Source organism: Diorhabda sublineata, chromosome 8 (genome assembly GCF_026230105.1).
Source record: "Diorhabda sublineata isolate icDioSubl1.1 chromosome 8, icDioSubl1.1, whole genome shotgun sequence".
Lineage (NCBI taxonomy): Eukaryota > Metazoa > Arthropoda > Insecta > Coleoptera > Chrysomelidae > Diorhabda > Diorhabda sublineata.
The window spans coordinates 23,251,930-23,274,617 of NC_079481.1; the positions used below are offsets into that span (position 1 = coordinate 23,251,930).

The 22,688-nt window shown below is 32.2% G+C and overlaps 3 protein-coding genes across 3 annotated transcripts in view; 2 read left to right on the forward strand and 1 right to left on the reverse strand.

Moving 5' to 3' along the window:
• The first annotated feature begins 5,679 nt into the window (after positions 1-5,679).
• Positions 5,680-7,764, forward strand: LOC130448286 (uncharacterized). The gene is made up of 2 exons (XM_056785571.1): positions 5,680-6,053; positions 7,076-7,764. The coding sequence occupies exons 1-2, from the start codon at positions 5,718-5,720 to the stop codon at positions 7,406-7,408; spliced, it is 669 nt and encodes a 222-aa protein (XP_056641549.1). The 5' UTR covers positions 5,680-5,717; the 3' UTR covers positions 7,409-7,764.
• Positions 7,765-10,939: 3,175 nt separating this feature from the next.
• Positions 10,940-14,706, reverse strand: LOC130447242 (CDGSH iron-sulfur domain-containing protein 3, mitochondrial-like). The gene is made up of 4 exons (XM_056783950.1): positions 14,582-14,706; positions 14,137-14,257; positions 13,939-14,032; positions 10,940-11,133 (listed from the first exon to the last, which is right to left on the reverse strand). Exons 1-4 carry the CDS (start codon positions 14,627-14,629, stop codon positions 10,998-11,000), a joined length of 399 nt encoding a protein of 132 aa, XP_056639928.1. The 5' UTR covers positions 14,630-14,706; the 3' UTR covers positions 10,940-10,997.
• Positions 14,707-14,948: 242 nt separating this feature from the next.
• Positions 14,949-22,688, forward strand: part of LOC130447243 (sperm-associated antigen 6-like) — a 68,798-nt gene continuing 61,058 nt past the window's right edge. Inside the window, exons 1-4 of the mRNA XM_056783951.1 lie at positions 14,949-15,078; positions 15,132-15,289; positions 17,802-17,933; positions 20,490-20,769. Coding sequence (XP_056639929.1) covers positions 14,949-15,078; positions 15,132-15,289; positions 17,802-17,933; positions 20,490-20,769 — 700 coding nt within the window. The remainder of the gene's footprint in view (positions 15,079-15,131; positions 15,290-17,801; positions 17,934-20,489; positions 20,770-22,688) is intronic.

A 22,688-nucleotide genomic window follows, 5' to 3' on the forward strand; every position in this document is an offset into this window, starting at 1 on the left:
CAATCAATCCAATTATTGGTGGAAGTATGAATTTCCGACATCTTGGACCTCGATAAATGGATTTTGCATAGTCACCAGAAAAAAGCAACAAAAACATAGTATTTGGCGTTTTGAGAAATATTTCAAATATTTTCTATTGTTATCAATAGGAAGCACAAAGCAAATTGGAATTAAGAAATATTAGGTTGGTTCCAACCAATCAAAAAACCGTCCTTGGTACGGTGACGATTCTGCGCAATAGAGATACATATTCCAACCGGCCGGTTATCGTTATACGAATGATTCTGTTTTGTGTTCCAACCGACTTGGGTAACGTTTGTTAACCATTGCCGGGAAGGTCCTTTTGATAAAGTTACTATTAGAAGAGCCGTGCATAGCCGGAGATTGCGCAGAAAATATCTATAAACGCTTCCAATAACCGTTCCAAAAACGGTTCTGACTATCAGGTTGGAACAAAACTAATATCAGTTGTTGTCTACGGATTTAGCTTATCATCACATAGAAAAAGAATAAGCTGTTGGTTAATTTAAGTTTGACCAACATACCTATAATGTAGAAACAAATTTCTCAATTTTTCAGTTTCTGGAAATTGTAGATTTTGCTTCTTTATTTGTAACTCGGCTACGTTGCAAAAATTTGTAAGAAATCGTTACTATTACACATCATCTATCGAGAATTAAGTTACGTAATCATTGATGAAAAACCGTGATTATTAGAAATATTGACATACTTTGAGTGAAGAACTTTCGTTACTGTGAAACGATTTAAATGATAAACTGTTGTATCTTTGGAAAATTGCTAACGTTGTATGCAAACATATTTATCCACTCTATTTTTTTATACATTGGCGTCAATTGATTTGGATATATGGTAAAAAATAGACATATTCTTGGAAATCAGTTTGCAACGCGTTAAATATATCTAGCCGAATGATTAATTAAGAATATCCAATATCTAAACTGTGAATTTTAGGCCACAAAACAAAGATATTTTAGATTATTGAGATACAGGGCGTTTAAAGTTTGTATTCGGTTTTTAATTACTTTTGTATTACTTCAATAAATCAAAATATTTTTTGTTTAAAACCTGATTCTAATGGCGTTCGAAGTCGTAGTCGTAATTATTGGTTAACCCATTACTATATTTTATTTCAGAAATGTATAGATTAATAAAATCTCACTAGGTATATAAAGGGACCACAGAGTGACCCAACGAATATTTAAGCCACTTTCATAGTTGAGAATTGATTTCATTGTAATTTTTTTTTTTAACAAGTGCAGGTAGTACCAGCCGGGTTGGGGTCAATATATGGGTTTAGACTATTTTATCCATTCACAAACACTGAAAATAGTGTGCCGGTAAGATACTCGTAAAAGGAAAGAATTTTATTTTAACAGAATAAAAATTAGGCATTATGTACATAGTATTAGGTACCCTTATATTTATTGAACATTATACAAAAAATACATTATATACATACATAAATTATAAAAAATCATAATATTCTTCGTCATGTGAGGAACTGTCATCTCCTCTTGACGTTATAATTAACAGGTCGACGGTCCGATCGATCAAGTAGTCAAGTCCCCACATTTTCTCCTCTTCTTTAATGACATGCTGGACTGCTTTTCACCAGTTTTCTGGTTTCACCTCCTTAATGGCTTGATCAAACAGTAGCTTAACGTCTTTCATTTTGAATGTTGTGTTGTGTCTTGCTCACTTGCGCCCATATAAGTTCTATAGGATTTAGTTCGCAATGACATGGCGGTGTGCGCATCACAGTTTCACTATGTTTTTCTGCGATATCTTCCACGGCGTATTTAAACGATATTTATGTAAATTTGCTATAGCTAATAGTTCTTTTTTTATCAAATTATCTTCAAATTCAATACTTTAGGTGGTTAACCAGTCAATAATTTTTGTTTTCTCCAAGATGAAGTTGTAGTCTTCTCTATGCGTCGAGAATGATAACTTGCGTTACTCATAATTACTACTGAATCAGCCGGAAGATATTTTATTATTTCACCAAAATAGTCTTTAAAAACATCCGAATCCATGTCCTTGTATGGCACGACTAAAAGGTTAGCAAACCTTCTTTTAAAAATCCCTCTTCGCTTCCAATATGGACGATTATTAGTCTTTTCCCTTTACCTGAAGGCACCTTAATACCCGTTGACAGGCCTTCCATGAGAGCTTGGTGAGCACTGGTTATATTTTTGTCTTGCCACATTTTTAGTACTGTATAACCTTCATTAATCCACGTCCCATCTAGATTAAAGATTTTCTTCTGTTCTGTACTGCTTTACATTCTTAAGTATTTTCGTCGCCAGCAAACAATTTCATCGCTTTCCAGTAATAGTGCTTTACGGTTATGCTTTTCCCAGGCAAAATCCATATTTCTCAAAGTGGCCCATAAAAGTTTTTTAGTTATCAACGGAACTTTGTCATCCTGACCTAACAGCAAATACCGTTGCGCTAAACAAAACAAATATTCTTATAAAGGTCTATTTGGGTAAGGCACCATTGCCCTTACGGAGCATGGTTAAGCCGAATCTGAAATAGGGTTGGCACTAATAGAAGGTTAAATTGAGCCGAACTGGAAGGAATTCCCCATTTTATTGCTCTATACATTTCTGAAATAGACTATAGCAACAATATTCTAGGTCTTCTTGTATTAAACGAACCAAATTTTCAATTTCACGAGTGAGGTCTACCAGTCCATGTCATAACAAAAATCCATTCAATTCTTACATAATTATTTTTTTAAATTCTCATATGTACTTTACCTTTGATATTTATTTAAACTCGTGAAATGATAATGTGCAACATCGATTAGTAAAAATAAATAATATTTTATCCAGATAGACTCCACCCGTAAGAATATGTTACAGAAAATATGTCCAAGTTTTATAAGGCCGATTCATAAACTTGACTTTTCATTTGCTGTTGCCGTTCGACGTTCGAAGCAAATTCTACACTTATTCATAAACTTGACGTTGCTGCCGTTAACCTAAAAATTGTGTTATTCTTTTTGACGTGTATACTGCTTTTTGTAGTTATGATAATTTGTTGTGTTTTTGTTTGTAATCCGGTATTTTTGGACGATATTATGGAAAATAACGGAGAGATATTTTTATTGGGACAAAAGTGACAAACGCAAACAGATGTGATTAACTTTTTTCTATTGCTACGAATGGCCGACGGACAAAGAAAAAAATCGTTTATGTTGAAAGTCATCAACGGCAGACCGATCGGCAAACTGTATAGTCAAACGGCAGCTATGAATGGTCGTATGCATTGCAATGTTTTTAATTTTGTAACAGCAAACGTCAACGGTAACGTCAAACGGAAAGTCACTCCACCATTAAGAATGTGTGCCAGGCGTGATTTACAACGTCGAAGCTTTGGTCAGTAAACCTCCCCTCCCCCTCCAATTTCCGCAAAAAAGAAAAAGACACTCTTCATTATTTCTCATATATTCTTAAAACAGGAAGAAATGCGCTTCTCGTTTCCTCTTTGCACTGAGATGATAATATTGATGTTGAGGCTGATGATATGAGAAAGCCTGAAGTCATTACATCACACAATTAAACAAAAAGTATTGTAGACGTAGTTGATCGCATGATTAGATCCTACTACGTAACTTTAAAAGTGCATCTATATAAAGAAAAATTGAACGGTGATCAACGATTTTGAATTATTTATAATTAAATATATACTTACTTTGCTGTATGAAATGTGTAGAGATTTGAAAAGTCGTTGGTGGATGAGATCCCTCAATTTGAATGAAAATCTATAGTTACTTTACTACAACATATTTTAGAATGATCGAAATAGATCAAGACAACATTTTTTAAACATAGATGAATGAATCGGGGTCTATATGAGCACCTACAAATTTCTCTCAGCTTTTTACTAAGAGAAGTCATTTTTTAGGGTATTTGCCTATTAGATCAGAAAAGTGAGGTTATGTTTTTGACGTTTAGCCACGATCAATGCGTAAAAAGTTGGTTAACTTCGTCCTCAAGAGCGCGTACAAGTGCGATCATTGTGTGCGTTATCATAGTTTCTCAATAAGTTGAACAATCTTTGACATTTATGAACGTCTAGATCTCGCGTTCATTCTGTGTACTATTTTAGTGGAATGTAGCATGAATGGATTCAGTGATTTTGCCCACTCCACCTCTCCAAAGCCTGGATCGCCAGATAACTGTTTAGATTAACAAAAAAATAGCTACCTAGGTACTTGGTTACTCACACAAGAGTTAAAAGCACTTACGTCAATAATAGGAATATAAGAGAAAGAACGGGATAGAGTATGAATTTATGATGAGAAAAAGAGAAAGATTCAAAGCTCACGTTAACAAGATTACATGACTTGAAGTAGCAATCTTTGCTGGGATAAGAAGGATGGCAAAGAATAACTAACTACCCGCTACTATATTTAGTTTAATATTTTTTGGCATGGAAATTACGAATTAGTTATTAATTTAATTTATATATATATATATATATATATATATATATATATATATATATATATATATATATATATATATATATATATATATATATATATATATATATATATTAAAACCTGATCCTAATTGCGTTTGAAATAGTCGTAGACGTAATTTTTAGTCAATATTCCAGGTCTATATAGATGAAACGTGTCAAACTTGCCAAAAAGTATTTACTTACAATCTGAAATTCTAATATTCCAACAAATTTAATGTATATCTACCATGATAAGATCTGCATGTTGTTGTGATTTAAGGTTTTATGTACACTGCTGTAACATGCCGTTCGGCTTAATTAATAAGATGTTTCCAGCTTTTCCGCCTTTTTTATTAATTTCTAACATCGTTCATTACGTAAAAAGCTGATGGTGTCCAATTTAATATTGATTGTTCGCCCTATCTGAGTAGTAATATGACCCTAAGGATCTACTGTGTCCTCTTTTTTTGTTGTTGTGCTACTGGGGACACTTAGTGTTGACATCCTAGTTCAGGATGCGGGATGACTCTAGCTGTATCTCATATTTCATACCCTCCCAGGTGTAAAGGTGGATCCACACATATACGTGCTGTGACGTGATGTACCGTGAAAAAGAGTTTCCTCGATTCACTTTTCAATATTTTCTATATGTGCCTCATTTTTTTAATATGAGCCATGAACTTCTCATCAAGTTGGTTCGGGACGACCAGTTCTTTACAATATTGTCACATTGCTGTGTATGTTTGCACACGTACCGTATATCCCCCTTTAGTTTACTAAGAATTTCGTTAGCCGATATTTTTTTCCACGGAAGGTCACGGCACGGATATTTGTGGATCGATTTTAAGGCGGGTTTACACGTTACGATAAATCGTAACAACTTGTCTGAACGATAAGTCGTTGCATGCAAGTCGGTGTGTGTAAACCGCAAGTCGTTACGACTTGTCTGAGTTGGAGCCAGGGGCCAGGTTGGAAGGTTGGTGCAAATTTCCACAAACTTCTCGGGTTTGCAACGACAAGTCGGAGGGCTTCATCGACAAGTCGGAACGTGTAAACGGTGACTCCGTCAAATCGGTCACCTCAGTTCTATTTTTGGAGCGAAGTACCTCAGTTCTGCCGTTGTGAAGCCATCTAGACAGTGTAGTAAATTTTGTATTTTCTGGTTTTGAGTGGAAGTTTTTGTTGTTAATCAGTTTTTATTATAAGTTTGCTTCGGTGAAATGTCGGACCTACGTCAAGCCTCTCGGGAGTTCCTGTTAGAGTTCATTGAATTGTACCGAAACTCTACATGCTTGTGGCAAACCAAAAGCAAGGATTATTCTGACAGAAACAAGAAGGACTTAGCCTACGCCGAGTTAGTGAAAAAATATCAAGAGATCGACCCAAAAGCAGACAGATCTACAGTTGTCAAAAAAATCAACTCATTTAGAACAGTATATAAAAGGGAACAAAACAAAATAAACAACTCCCTGAAATCCGGAGCAGGTAGTGATGAAGTTTATAAACCAAATCTGTGGTATTTCGAACATCTCCATTTCTTGAATGACGTCGAACCAGCAAGGATTTCCAAAAACACATTCGATGAAACCGAAGAAGGAAACATAAATAGTTAGTAAACCCATTATTTAATATTTAATACTTAAGTAAAGAAGTAATAAGGTTTACCCATTTGAACCAGGGTCTAGGGTCTTTTTGTAAGTTTATTACAGGAAATGTTAATATGATTTAGGATGTAATATAAGGAAATAACAAAATATAATAGTAATTTCGTTATACATATAATGTGCAAAATGTATAATTTACTTTTAACAAAGTACTTGTTATTCCAGCAGTTTATAAATTAAAATCTAAGTGAAAAGTCAATATCTAAATACATTTATTATGCAATTTTGGTCCTTTGCAAGTCTGTTACATATCCAAAGCAAATTTGTCCTGCCATGGCACTGATCTCTCACCATTAAAATAGGTACAAAATTCATTTTGAACTTTTTTGGCTTCTTCCAAAGTTTTGCCCCCAGAACGTCGTTGTAAGTGATGCATCTTTTCTGCATCACATCGTAAACCTTTTACTGTAACACCCTCGCTGGTATTTTCTCGATCAAAAACATCAGGAGGCGCATATGTTGCAGACTGTTTACGTAAAAAGTTATGTAAAGCACAACACGGCAGAACGACCCATTCAATGTTATCCACATTCATACTAATTGCAGTATATAGAACACGGAATCGAGATGCTAAAATACCAAATGTATTTTCTATTACCCGGCGAGCTCTGGACAAGCGATAATTATAAATTCTTCTGTTATTAGTTAGTGTTGCTCGACTAAATGGCTTTAGTAAATCTGGACGCATTGCAAACGCCTCATCGCCAACAAAAACATAGTTCTAGTTAGTTAGTTAGTCCTAATGTTAAATAATGAGTCACAACCCTATCTTCAAATTTACAAATTAAATCTTTTTTCCATCCAATATGGCGGCCTAAATCATGTTATTGTTAAAAATTAACTTTAAGTTGGTCAACAACTTAAGTTGGTGTTGCGTCTGTATCCATTTTTATAGCATGGATTTTTTGTTTCAGGCCGATGCAGCAGTTGAAGAAGAGACGACCCTCACCGAAGATACCTCTGAACAGCCAGACATGTCACCGATGAACGTCCCTCAAACATCAAGAGCTCCGTTTTCCCGCCCAACCAAGCGCAAATTAAATCCGTTTGAGAAAGCCAGCCTCGAAACAATGCAAAAGGTGGGGGAAAAAATTAGCTTCTACAAGGCCGATGATTGTTTTGATCGTTTCGGTAAACATGTGGCTGACAGACTGCGGGACGCAAAACCCCATCAACAGAAAATTGCACAAAAACTAATTTCTGATGTATTGTTTGAAGCAGACATGGAGTCTTTAACCAGGTTTTAGAAAGTAACTGGTCCTGAGGTAGAACCGTATCAATACAGTGGCTTCCCTCAGTTTATGCACTACCGTCAAGATAATAACCACCAAAACGTTCAAAATTTCAATGTAGCACCACAATCAACCTCGCCTTTCACTCCTGAACAAACGATTTCACCAGGACAGTCGAGCTACACCAGTGAAAACAGTGTCAAAGATTATGTTAACTCATTCAATCCTAACACAAATTAAGCAAGGGATTTTTTCCATTTTACTAAATGTTTAATCATTTCATGATTGAGTTTCTTTTCTCTTTAATATAATGTTCAAACTACAATGAAACATGTTTACTTTTTTAATATTGTAGTGACAATTTTTTACTGTATCTACTTAAAAATTGGAAATAAATTTAAGTTTTCTCTTACCTTAATGAATTTTTTCAATACCATGTATATTGCCTTGCACGTTTCAGGTATTATTTTGCAGAGCGATGGTTTAGAAATAAGGGTTGTGAATTCCAAGTCTTTGTAAGTTCTTCCAGTTGCAAGGAATCGTAATGTAGCACTAAGTCTTTCGTGTGGAGATATGGGATTTCTCATTACGGTGCTTTGTCTTTCAATCAAAGGAGAAACCAAACACAATAATTCTTGGTAAGTATCTTCTGTCATCCTCAATTAGTTCCTGTAATCAGCAGGTTCATTGCTCAATTCTTTTAACAATTCCATATGAGATAACCTCTTCTTTAGTAGCCAATGACGACTCCACTTACTTCTTGGTTTTCTTTTCCTCTTCACACTTGTTGCAAGGCAAGTTATGTACATATACCATAACAGTAATTTCTCCATTGCTGGAAAGCACTTCACAATTCACCTCACACAGGAGAAAATACTTACTGACTTGAACGAAAAGTCGGTACTTGTAAACGGACATGCGATATTCGACAAATCGTTACAACTTGTCAACGACGATTTGTCGTTCAATTTGTCGTAGGGTGTAAACCCGCCATTAAAGCTCTGAAGTTCAGTAGTCTCTCACACTTAAGGCGCTTTGTTTTCTATTTGAGACGCTGCTCCTGCTAGTCATCACCTTGGTTACATCACTACAAATGTCGATGCAATCGTTCCAACTAACATTGTTTTCTTCGAAAAAAATTGTAATATATCAAAAATTTCATTTCCGGTGGTGTTCGTAGGCAGCGGTGAACACATAAGCCTAACTTTTTCAAAAGAACAGTCATATAGATATTTCACAATAACCAGCAAAATGGCCAGACCAGCGACATCGGTCGACTCATCCATTTGCAAGACGAATTTTGTAAACGTGTAACTAGTTATAGTTATATATAAATAGTATCGTTTAATTGTGGTACAGTAGAAAAAAACTTTGCAGATTTATCGTCGAGCATAGATTTTGTTATATACTCCATACATAGTTTTATCAAATTCTCAGCGATAGTATGCGAACTTGCCTGCGCAATGCGATAGCTCACTAAATACGATTCCTCTGTGGCCTTTTCATTAACATTTGCGTTATGTACATAATAGTTTTTTGACATTTACGCAGAAAAAACTTCTTGTCTTTAAACTCAGGGTGTACAGTTTCTGGCAGATACCTCAGTACGATTAGGAAGCAGTTTACTACATAACAAATGCAGAGGTGAATCGTTGGAAACAAAAAATCCGAATGGTGAATGATATATGGCGATATTCATACTGAATACACTATTTAAACCACACACTACATAATATTTCCAGGTTGTTAACGAAGGAATTTGAAAACCTACCCATCAAACCTGAGAGTTTTTCGGTGAATAATTCGTTAGAGTTTATCAACAAAGTGAAGACTACAGAATTTGAAGATGGGGTAATCGTGAGTGTTGGTGTAAACAGTGTATTCAGTATGATATATGATTTATCATATTTCCTTTTCTTAGGCTTTGAAACCGTGGAGTTGACGTCGTTGTATCACTACTTTGATCTGGAATTGTTGCATCTTGCTAGCTCCGTACTTAATTTATAAGAAAAAACATTAACACAAAGTTCTATTGACATAAACAGCTTTAAAATGCCCTAAAAAATGTTTTATATAATCTTTTCACTTTTCTAAGTAATTGGTTATTTTACTGCTTTGTGAGATAAAAGACTATTTACAAAGACAAAAATTGAAAATTTCTGGCAGTTGAGTGGAATAGAGATATTTATTTTAAAGATATAATACCTTAGTTTGTACATTTTTGTCAGGTAAATTCCACATCTATTGCCACTGCTAAATACTTTTTAAACTGCTTATCAATAACTTAAACTTGATGTTACTATAAGAAAGTCTAATTAGTAGCATTTACGTATATGCTTTTACTCCACGTATTTCACCCGGAGTAAATAATTGATTATTAACAAAGAACGCAGCAACCATAAATGCATCTACCTTAGGTAGATTGTCTAATCTTGCTTCGATAAATCCTATTTCGGCTATCATTTCAATTAGAATAGACTTTGAAACCTTCACAAAAACACAAATTGCACTAAACACCCAATTACCTCCACTTACAACAACAGAATGGCGTTTGAAAGGCGACACGCAGCCACCACGTTTTAGTATTTACTTACTTTCTACGTCACAACCGCAGTAACCAATAGTAACATGTTTTCTGTCACGTGATATTCAAATTATCATCAACTTATTTTAATAATATTTTAAGTTATAATATGATACATTTCAACCTAAATTCATAAATAAGAAGTGATATATAAATTTTTAAATATATTAAATACTCAAATTACGAACCACTGCAAGGACCCTATTGTAAACAAGTATGTGTAAAAATCTAGAGGTACAAGACAGTAGTTTCATAGCTATTGGAGAAGATTTCAAATTATTGTTCCTTAAATTTTAAATTATCGGAATTATAAATGCATCATACAGTTGGTTGCTATGGGCAAACAAATAGGTATGTTTCTGAAATTGAAAGTTTTAAAACTTCACACGGGCCATTCATTTCGTAGAACATCAGCAATAGTTTGTGTTAGGGGGGAATAGTGACATCACAGCTGTGAAAAATGTGGCCGAAGGTTAACTACAATAGAAGTAACAAATTAGAAACAGAGAGGAAAAGATATGTACCATACAAATGTATACAATATTACAATTACACATATGTTACTAGTAATAATATGATTCAAATCTACTGTTAATTACATGAAGTAATATCACTATAACTAAAGGGTCTAGCGTTATTTATATGTAACACCTCATTTTTGCTATCCATGCAAAAAAATTTATATATAATGTTAATTATTTATAAATATTGTATTTAGCCACTAGCAAACTTTATTTTATAGAAAATGAGTGAAAAAATCTCGGTCATAACGGGTTAATGTGTGAAAACTGTGTTAGAAGATATTAGAGGGGAAAACAACAATTTTATTCCATATGGTTCTTCTTATCCACTTCAATGGTATTTCAGTTACTCCTTTTTTTTCAAGTTCAATGAGCATGAGTGGGTATTTTTCCCCTCCTTGCTTCTTCTAGCTCTCAACAAATATAAATGTGAAATTAATATTGAAAGTACTAAACATAAATTAATATTTATTATAATCACCTACACAAAAATATATTTTCATTGTCTGATAATTGAGGTACTATCTTGCACTTCTTTTGATTTGTGAGTTCCATCACAAAATGGACGATGAGCTGTGTGTTTACAATTGCAGAGCCAATATTCTTTCGATTCTTCTACTATCAACCTCACTGGTCTACAAAATATTGAACAAAATTATTGACTTATTATGTGAAATTTATTTACCAAATAACACAATTTTTGTTTTCAATTTATATTACTACTACTTTAGGATCCATGAACATAACAAAATCTAGAATTCTAATTATATTTGTTAACAGTAGAAATAAAAAGGGTCGAAAAGCGGTTAAAAGTTTTGACGTTTTGATTTTGTGAGGCGAACTGGAAAGGTTTTTTTTTGGTTTCTTGAAAACTAGGGTATCCTCACATTTGTTATTTTGTGTTTGTAACAACAATATTTCAAAAATGGTAACTTTTCAGCAAACTGCAAAAGCTACATAATTTCATGGTTCCCAATTTAGGGGGCACAATGTGAGATGGGATGCTTTTAGAGGTGTTATATTTTTAGGAATTTTTATAACTTCATATATTTATTTCTTTTTTTTTATTCAAATAAAGCAAAATAGAGGGCGATTATTTAATTTTAAAAAATCAGAATTTGAAGAAAATGATTTGTTGCTTGAAGTTTTCGATAATTTATGTTTAAGAATTTAAAAAAATGTTGTTGCTGAATGTTATTATTTAATGATTGCTTAAAATTTATTTTATGTTTAATGATATTTTATTAATTTCATGTATAATTTTTTAAAAAATCTTCAATTATTTATTTGATATATAATACATCTTTTTAAGGGCGACTTCCTAGTAATTCTGGGGATTTTAGGGGTAACTAATTAGAGCTTTAGGGAAATTAGGAAGGAAATTAATTTTGGTATTGGAAAAAAATTGGCTAGCATCAGAATATTAATTGTCAGATAACTCAATTCTAGCCTATGAGTGTAAATTTCAATAGAGTTTCAAGATAAGTTATTGATTAATTTAATTGCTACACTGAATTGTCATTCCTCTTGTTTGGGTCCCTAACTTTTCTGTTATTTTTTTAGCTTCAAAAAAAGAGGCCTTTCAAACGAAATATTTGTAACAAAAAAGTGAGTCTTTTTGGGACAACGAGGGATGGAGTCTATACTAATAATAATTAGGGCATTCTAAAAATGAATTCGACAATAGTTCAAAAAGAAAATAGAGACACCACAATGATGTGTCGATAACATTTTGTATTGATAACCCCACAAAGAAAATTCATTTGAAGATAAATCTGATGATCTGAGAGATAACTTGATTGCACCAAATGAAGAAATAATTTGAATAGATTGATTCACACACAAGGAATTTAAAAAAATTTCTTTGTTGGTTTGTGTAAGGTAAACAGTTCCTTTGGTGTAGGTTTTTAACCACAAAACCATTTTCAAATTTTTTGTAGACATCATTTGTAAAAGCTATTTGTGTTCTAAAATTCATTATAAGCAAACATCAAACAAAGACAAATTCTGCCTCACAATTACCACTACACTATGACTAAATGGAGTGGGAATACAGGTGAACAGTTAGGTACATTCTAATTCAACTTCTTGAATAAATTATCCTCATTTTAGATTTATATTAATAAAGTATCTTTTTAAGATAAATAAAATTTTATTTCAAAATATATTAGTTAAATGAACCTGAAGCTCAGTATTAATGGCAAAGTTTTTACTTCTAAACTATAGCTCATATGTAGGTTCTTATTAGGCTACATTTAGATTTATGAGAGAGTTCGGTAGACTGAAAAATAACTTGTGTAGGGAAGAGGAGGAAGAGTCTCCTGCCTGGAAAGTAAGGTTATAGTCCCCACTACAGCTTCTAACCTTAGAATTATAATTGAGACCGAAAGATTTAAGAATATTGTTATAATTTAACAAGACATTCTAAGTATAAGATTGTTTCTGAAGCAATGTGCCAGACTGAAAAATAACATGTGTACTACCTAATTAGAAATTTCAGGGCATGTAGTCTCTAAAGTATCCAGTAATCTGGAGGTGGGAACAGTTTGTCTAATTTAATAATTGATAATAGATCATGTTAGATAAAAATTTAGTGTCCTCTCTGGTGTGCTCTATAGATTAGCCACACTAAATAAAATCAAGGAAGTTAATTAAAGACTCTACCAGTGGGAGGTGTGCAGAACTTGATAAGGGGGGTTGCTACAAACTACAAGAGTTCACAACATGGGTATGAAAGGCTTTTTAATGTAAAATTGAAGGATTCTATATTGCTTTTGTATCATTTTTATGTTTGCTACACTCTCTCCACTACAGCCTCTAGCAATAGAGTTTTAATTAAGACCCAAAGATTTAATAAATTTGTTATAATTTTGGCCGGATTGTTTCAGAATGTGCCAAAAAATTGCATCAAAATGGCATAAGAAGTCAAACAACAATATAATACACTACCATATAAGAAAATTTTATTGAAATCTAATGCTAAATTGTTGGCAATTTTAATGCTTTTCAATTAGATAGTTACTTTTATTCATAGTTTAGTGAATTTCCAGTTATTGATCATTTAATATAAGAATTTAGAAGTAATAGTATATTATTTAGCTAGGCCCATAGAAAAATGTATTGATAGCTTTAAAATAGGTTAGCGAACCAAGTTAATGAATTGGGATGGCTTGGACTTAACTTGTGATAGAAATTAAAAAATCATGGAAAATTGGTTAGTATCAACAATTCAAACTCTAATTTTTTCAACAAATATCAAAATTGAAAGCAATCATATGAATATACGAAAAAGAGATCTATTTGTTACTCTAAACAAATAATTAAGTGAATTAACTTTCAGTGTTCCAGAGGTTGATTCTTTGATTTTCATTGGTTGAAATATTCTTATAGAAATATGTTATTCGAGAACTATTAATAATAATATTAAGTGCTAAACTTACTTTTGAGTAATTTTAAGTTGTGCTATTCTATGAGTTCCATCACAAAATGGCTGACTTCTACTTCTTCCACATAAACACCAAGAATATTTTTTACCTAATAAGATTACGAATAATAAATACTGAATTCATTGTGATTATATAATTTACAATAAATAATATTTGAAATAAATGTATCTTCCCGTAAAAATTTTAAATTACCTGCTTGTAAATAAATTTTTAATGGTTTTTTATCATAAACAGTTCCATTATTCGTTTGAAACTGAGCAGATGTAATAGCAATATTTTTTGGTAATACATCAGATGATGTAGAGTAATAGACCTAAAATGATAACATTTTATTATAAGACCTACAACATTTCATTTAATAAATGCCTCGATATTTCTAAATAGCAACGTTTTCTGCATATATAGATATTTTCACTTGATTGAATGTTATATATTTTTATCATATTTATTCTTGATACTTATCAATCTTTAATTACATGTACAGTTATAATTTTATTTAAATATATTTTGACTTGTAAATAGCGCTCGAGAAAATGAAATTATATGACAAGATGCACTGGGTGTCTATATATTTTCCCTATGATCCTAAAGTTTTCATAAACGAAAAGGTGCTTTTTAAGTTCACATTATTTCATACCTTTGATAAGTTTCTTAGATGCAATCTTGTTACCCTAGATAGAATCATTATATATTTTAAAAATTTTGGTATAATTACACTTTACAAAATAAATATAACCTACACAAAATTAAGGTTTAAGTACATCTTCTTTTTTATTGTCTGTCGTCTTAGTTATTATGCAAACTTAGCATCGATAGTGAGAACAGAGTAGGATTTAGTTACAAACATACATTTCCCAACCCTAAATATAATGATTTAAATTGCTATTATTGAGACTTAACATTTAATTTGACGTATATGTATTTTTTATATATAAATTTATTGACAATAATCAATGTCAAATTGTTAAAACTGAGAAGATATATTATGAAAAAAATTTAGGAGAATGTCAAATCGGAACCTCGTTCTAATTTTTGAGCAATATCAACGCGCCAGATTAGGATTTGTACAAGCTGTTTCAGATTTAGCTGTAAGACAACAAAACATAGAACTTTTAGCTAAAGGAGGTGCATTAGGTAGGTAAAGCAAGTACAAATAGATAATTATCTTACTGGAGTTTCTATTTTAGAGCTTCTCAAGCCTCTTTTGAGTGATCCTTGTATTCAAATTCAACAATGTGCTTCTATAGCTTTAGGAAGACTAGTCCATCATGATGTGGCTATAGCAGAACAAGTTATTGATCAAGGCTTTATTCCGATTATACTTACATCGATATTTAACGGAAATGTAAGACTTAATGATATTATATATAGGATGTTCCAAAACACTTGCGATAAGTTATAAGTTTTGTACCAGCGAAGAAAAAAATCTGAATATTTTGTTACTACTAAAGTGCCATAAAACACAATGCTAAAAGGACTTAAAGTGGCTTAAACAAAATGGTTCTCCTCCTCATTTTAGCGGTTCTACTTCTTAAAAAGAGCGTTTTGGGAGAGGAGGGGAAGTCCAGTGACCACTCAATTTTTCCTTTTAGTGACTGCTAGAAAGTGGTTTTATGTAAGAAATGTACAAACATTTGCAAACCTACATACTTGAAGTAGAAGAAACCATCTCTATCACTAGATGTATGCTTCAAAGGGTTCTAAATACTCGTACTTTGATTTAGTAGTATAAATCATATAATAATTAAAATATCAGGTTTTGATTCTGGACGTGTTTCTTTTATCATTCGTCCCTTCTCAAATAAGGAGATACTTGACACGGGCTGTAAATTTTGTTATCTTTCCCTAATAAAAATTAACGTATAAGTACAGTTTTAGCATAAAAAATTTAGTTTCAAATGATCCCCAAAGTTTCAGTTTTTTTTATTATTTGAACTTTGTTGCTCCTCGTTGGACTGTTGTATAACCAATTATACGATATTGGTATACGAGGGTGATCCCAGAAGTACCTGGCTTGATCTAGAGATGGCAGTAGCTGCTTAAAAAATACCACTTTATTGGAAAGTACAAAATCTATAAAGCATATGTTTGAAGTTTTTTAGTATTTGTTTGGAAGCTATCAATAGTGAAAGTTTTCAGTGAATTTGTAATCATGGAAAAAATTGTTCATCGTTATGTCATACAATACTTTACTTTGAAAGACGTTAGCCGAACCAATGTAAAAGCTGAACTAGATTCTATTCTGAGCGAGACTGCTCCATCGATATCAACAGTAAAATTTTGTTGAAGAAACTCCAAATAGCGGCACTGGATGATCGTCGACTGAAAGTATACGAGCTAGCAGAAATAGTAGGCATGTGCGGTGCATCCCATATTTCGTGAAGATATTTCCATCGAGTGTTTGGCAACAACTAAAACAATGAACTGAAAAGGGAGAACTTGGACCAAAGAAGGTTAAGAAGGTTCCGTTTGCTGGCAAGATCTTGGCGTGGTTTTTTTGGTTTTTTGGGAAGTCCGTAAAATAATTGACTAACTAGAAAAAGGAAAAACTATCAACTGCGAGTATTATGCGAACTTATTGCAACGTTTGAGCAAAGAAATCAAGCAAAAACGCATTTGGTTAAGAAGAATGTGTTGTTTCATCAAGACATTGCACCAGCTCACACATTCGTTATTGCAATGGCCAAAATTAGTGAATTAAAGTTTGAATTATTACTACCTCATGCACCCTCATACCAGAGTTAGCACTCTTAGACTATTTTCTATGAAACTAAAAGGAGATTACGTTGAAAAATAAATATGTTTTATTCAAAACTTTTGTGTTTTTTTTGTTGGGGCAGGTACTTCTGGGACCATCCTCGTGAGAGAGACAAATACTCGTTTATTTTGGTTTGTATAGTTTATGTTTTTAATATTAGATTAGGATGGGTTGGGATGTTGTTAATGGGGTTGTCATCGCGCGCGCGTGTGTGGAGTTCTGTTTCGTATTGTGTTTTAATAAGATAAATCGGAGAGTCATATTATTTTCAATGTCCGGAGGGGTTTAAATACAAGACATTATATAAATTCTTTGTTAAAAGTTTTGTGGACTCAAATGGTTACTTTTAATCATAATAATCAGACTTGGACTTAAGGTTTGAGGTTTCTCGAGGAGGATACATGCAGTGATGGACACTGAAAAAGAAACATCGATGTTTCTTTCGATTTAATGCATTTAGTGGCATCGATTTTATATTGATGTATCAAAAATACATCGATATTTTCCATACATCGATTGTTTTTCTTTAAGTTAGATGCGTAAGCCGAGGGTAACTGAAATGAGCTCAAAGTCTTTGCCAAAATGAACAGTTTCTCGTATAAAACTTTTCATTTTCAACGTATCAGACCAAATATCTGTTGTCAACGTTATGTCTTCTATCGTACACCACTTCTTTTTAAAAGTTTCCGAAAAGCCTAATATATTTATTGTCCAACAATCGTTTTAGACTTGTTCTGCTTGGTATTTTATATTGAGGAGCAACCTGCTTTTATAAGATTCCTTCCTATAACCTTCATTTTCGACTATTGAGAAAGGCTGATAATTTTTACAAATCATTTATATTAACAACAATTGTTAAATTTTCTTGATTTCATGCCAGATTTTGAATAAGAGTATATGTTTTTAAAACTGGTCTCGATAGATTTTTGACGTTTTATAGGGATTAAGTATACATCGAGTGTTTTACATCGATACATACATCATTCACTCCTAACATGCATTTACATCTGCACAGTAGCAACTTCGGCTAGCTCCATATCCCTACTAGTAATATAAGTAGTTATAATTTGAAATCTAAACATTCATTGCTCTATTTTAGAAATATCAGAAGAAAGCCGGATTATTTGTTATTCGATCAATTTGTAAAAACAACGTCAATTGTGCGTATCAGGTTATAAATGCTGGTGGTTTACAAGCTTTGATAGGATGTTTAGAAGATTTTGAAAGCAGTGTAAGTATCTATTTGATTGCCAGTTATATACGAGTAACTGTTAGTTATTTTGATATCAACATATATCCTGTTTAAATTTTGATATTCCTATAAACAATTGCATTAACTGAACCAAATTCAAATATCCAAGGTTGTAAATGAGGTCATTACTGGTGTATTAGGGACATTTATGTTCTAAACATTGGCAGACGTAGTTTCTTAAACACTGTTAATAACATGTGAGTGTATTCAAAATTTGAGTACACATTGATTGAAAATATCTAATTTAACAAATGAAATGTAATTATTATTGACTCACCGTCATAACTATCACTGAATGACGGTTTTCCATGACAAAATAATTATGGGTACTCAGTTATTGAGGGCCTTAGTATGAAACAAACAATTTGAGCCCAGAGCCGCAATACATGATCATCAAATTGTTGTTTGTTTCATACTAAGGCCTCCAATAGCTCAGTGCCCATACTTATTTTACTTTGAAAAATAATATCCTATACTGATTAGACGGATGGATTTTTGCGAAACGTTATAAGAAACGAAAGACGTCAGTCCCAATTATTTTAAATGTATCCGTTTTCTCGATAGGGTTTCATTTACTCGGAAAAAAATATTCAATTCACATAATGCTTATTAATAATAATAATTAATAACTTTATCACAACTTTATATCAGCAACGGTTATTGCTCCATAATTTTTGAATTAAAATATTCCGAAAATGGGAGATAGTATCGGGTTTTATCAAGAGTACATTTTTGGTGTAAAACTAAATGATTTTTAAGTTTACTTGAAATTTTGTTTAATAAATCTAATATTGAAAAAGTAATGTTCAATATTACTTGGTACGAACCGTGCAAATAGCGCCCTCTATGAAAGGCATAAATAAAAACAAATTCATTGAATGTATCAGCTTCCAAAACATATTCGAATAAAATTTCAATACAACGCCATTACTTGCGGCAGAATCATAAAAAATGTGTATTATAGGTCTCTTCTGTTTTAAAAATAGTTTTTTTAATGATTTTCAAAAAATTGATAAAAAATTGACGTTTCGACTAATTTTCAGTCTATATCAAAATATGATATTGACACTGACAATTTGCGTATTTATATTGATCTATAGATCACCTTCATCTTGAATATCAAAATAAGGATAAAATTAGAATAGAAATTTGTTCTAATAATAATAATTGAGTTTTCCTTAATCCCTTCATCTCAAATATGTACCATTAATCAATTAAATTACTTGTAGTTTTATTAGAATTTACAAAATAGAACTATACATTTTATTTGAATTATTTTGGTCTTTTTATCTTTTATTGCTTTTTCGTTTTTATAGATGTGCACCATTTCTAAAAATTCTCTTTTTCGTGTATTAAATTCCGTTCAAAGAATTTTTGAATCTTTATAATTGAATTTATGTTTTTTTAAAATTTTATGGTTGGTTAATGTAGTTCTATTTTTTTTATCGTATTGATGACCTCTTAGTCTATTTTCTAAATACTGAGATGTCTGCCCTATGTACACAGCGTCACAATTAGTACAAAGCACTTGATATACATATAATATTACTTTTGTTTTTTGGTGTGTTAGATTTTAATTTAGTGAAATATTTGGATAATGTATTATGTCCTTTATGATTTATACTAATATCATACTAATTGAAATAATTCGATAATTGTTGGGAAAGTCTTTGTACATGTGGTAATGAAAAATGTTTTATGTTTTGATGTTTTCTTTCTGTCAAAATCCCAAAGAAATAAGAACTTAGACAAATATATATATATATATATATATATATATATATATATATATATATATATATATATATATATATATATATTTCAGTTTTCTATCAATCCTAGAGACGAGATCACATTTTGTAACCACCTGTATATCATATTATCTATTCAATTAAAAGTAGCTGTAGTCAACTCACCATATCATTTTCTGTCAACAACTGGAAAAAACTGTAACATGGCAACGATGTGAAAAATTTGTCAAATTAACATAATAAAAATAGTTTATATTACATTTTTCGTTATTGTTGTCCATGTCATCATTATCATTTGAAAGAAATCAACGGACAATTTCAGCAGTTGTGATAACGTTCTTCATTGAAATTATTTTGAAATGTTAAAGTTTTGTTGAAGAGTATTGGCGGGCACTAAACGTGGTGTTAATTATGAGTACATATTTTTTAGTAATGATTCCGTTTTTTACTTCGCTACTGCCTCTAGTAATTTTTTATTGTGAAATATTATTCGAATAATATTATTCCCAATTCTCCAAACCACGACTAAAATTGAGGTTTCCTCGAAATAATAAACATGCTTTTACTCTATAAAGTTATTCTTCATGGACCATTTCCTTAGATTGGTATGCCATGATGCTTCTGTCTTCGAGATTTTTTAGCGAGGTTCTGCACTTGGATGATGAGGTTCAGTACATCATACATTTCTCTATTTATATAGCCTTAGAATAAATACACAGTAATATTATGCATTTGTATTCCAAATCAATTGTTATTAATTGCCTTAAACTTCTTTGATATTCAGGTTAAAGAAGCAGCAGCCTGGGGAATTGGTTATATCGCCAGACATTCGAAATCACTTGCTCAAACTTGCGTTGAATCTGGTGCAGTACCTCTATTATTATTATGTCTACAAGAACCAGAGATTTCCTTGAAGCAGATTACAACGAGTGCTCTAGCGGATATTGCTAAGCATGGTTTAGAATTGGCACAGAGCGTAGTAGATGCAGGGGCAATACCTTATTTCGTCAAAAATCTAAGTAATACCGACGAAAAACTTAAGAAACAAATTCTCGCTGCATTAAGTAAGTTTATACATAAAATTTATGACGGCAAATTACAATTAAATAGCACCATGTGGAAATTTGAACAAATTTTTTATCAATACATCAGTTAGATAAGTTAAATTGGCCTTAAAGTGAAATTAATCCTGAAAATATGATATATATCAAGCGTCAAATGTAAAAGACTCAGTATCAAGGCTTCTAAATATGCATTAGATATACCAAAAAAGATATATGGCTATAGGGAGAATGATAAAATTTTAGGACCAAAGAATGTATCCATTTTTAGCTAGCAATTGAGCAAGTTTGATAGGGGTTTGATGTATTAAGTACATCAAAATAGTCGCCAGATTGCATTCCCACTTACAAACAAATATACAATGAAGGATAGAGAAGAAACAATGTTAAAATAATGAAATTTTTTTTTATACAATTGATCTTTAAGAATGATTCTATGAAATATATGATAATGGAGAAAGAGATTCGTTCGATAATTTTTGGATGGAATAAGGGAAATTTTTTATAGGAGGAAGGTTTGTTGGAGTTGACCTTGATATGGGATCTGCTCCTCTGTAGGGCTGGGGTTGTGTTGTCCTGGCTGAAAAGAAGGAAAAGCGAACTGCCATTGGTCAGAAGAAGAAAAAAAAGAGCTCTAGTTAAATAAAAACGGGTTTGGGGTATAGTTTTTTTGTTTTTGTATTTTTTTTGTTTTTCTATTGTTTTTTATTTACTAAAAATTCGGCCGCATTATTCCCTATCGTCGGACATTTAGCTAGTGAACCTGTTCACCTGGTTACAGAGAAACCGTAGAAAACCTACGAATATCGACGAAGTGTGTGTAAAAGGATTTATTATTTGATGGATATGGGAATTGTCTAGGAAGTTAAGGTAGATTTCAGGGAGGTGTTCGTATGCTATTGCTGTCAGTCGGAGGGGCGGATAGGGGAGTTTTCTCTTAAAATATCAGAAGAGAGGCCATATATTGGCGAGCCAGGAAGTAAGAAGGTTTTTTTGGCAGCGGAGTTGTTTGATTCGATGGTACGAATCACATTGCGGGCTTGGAGGTCATTTAGACGGCTTGGAATGTTTGTATTGACATAAACGGTATTACTGGGGCTGAATCTACACTAATATTGGCAATATCTGAGAATAGACTGCTCGCAGGTCAAAAGTTTTTTAAGGAGATAGTCGGGTAAAGTGCAATAAACGTTTGCTCTATATTCGATTATGGGGCGCATGTATGTTTTGCACGTATGAAGTAAGGTGAGAGGGCGGGTTCGGTAGAAAAGTATATTTTGGAATTTGGAATTAATTCATCATATCGGTTACTGTACATATTTACGAAAATTCTCGAAACACATCAAATTTAAATTATAAATTCATTGTGAAGATGTATAGGTTTGTACTTTTTAAATTATAGGCTTCTACTATATCCTCTAAAAACTTTTCATTTTCTATTATATTTTTTTATTGTTTTAAATTTTATTGTAACAATTAGGATATGTATCCAGGATCATTGACGACGCAATTTAACCAATCGTTTATATTGACATTATAACACTCCTCAAAACCTGGTGCTTCATTGCTCTTAGTTTATCTGGATCGTTACTTTCTGGTAGTTTTTGAGGGTCATCTGGATCAGTATAACCATCTTCTTGCGAATCTCGTGGTTTAGGATATAGATTCTTCACCATTTTCCATAATTAGAAGAAAAATTTGTTAGATATACCACGAAATGTGGATGTTTTAAATTTTATCCAACTCTATGCATCAAACGCCTACGCTGCACTGTATTGAAATTTGACCATATATGCTATTATACAGAAAATTATCTGGTAAATTTTTTAAAATCAAATAAACCCAAATGCGCCTCCTGGTTTTTTGTTCTCCCCAAAAATATGGCATCCACAACATAATATTCATCGAATGAAGACATCATT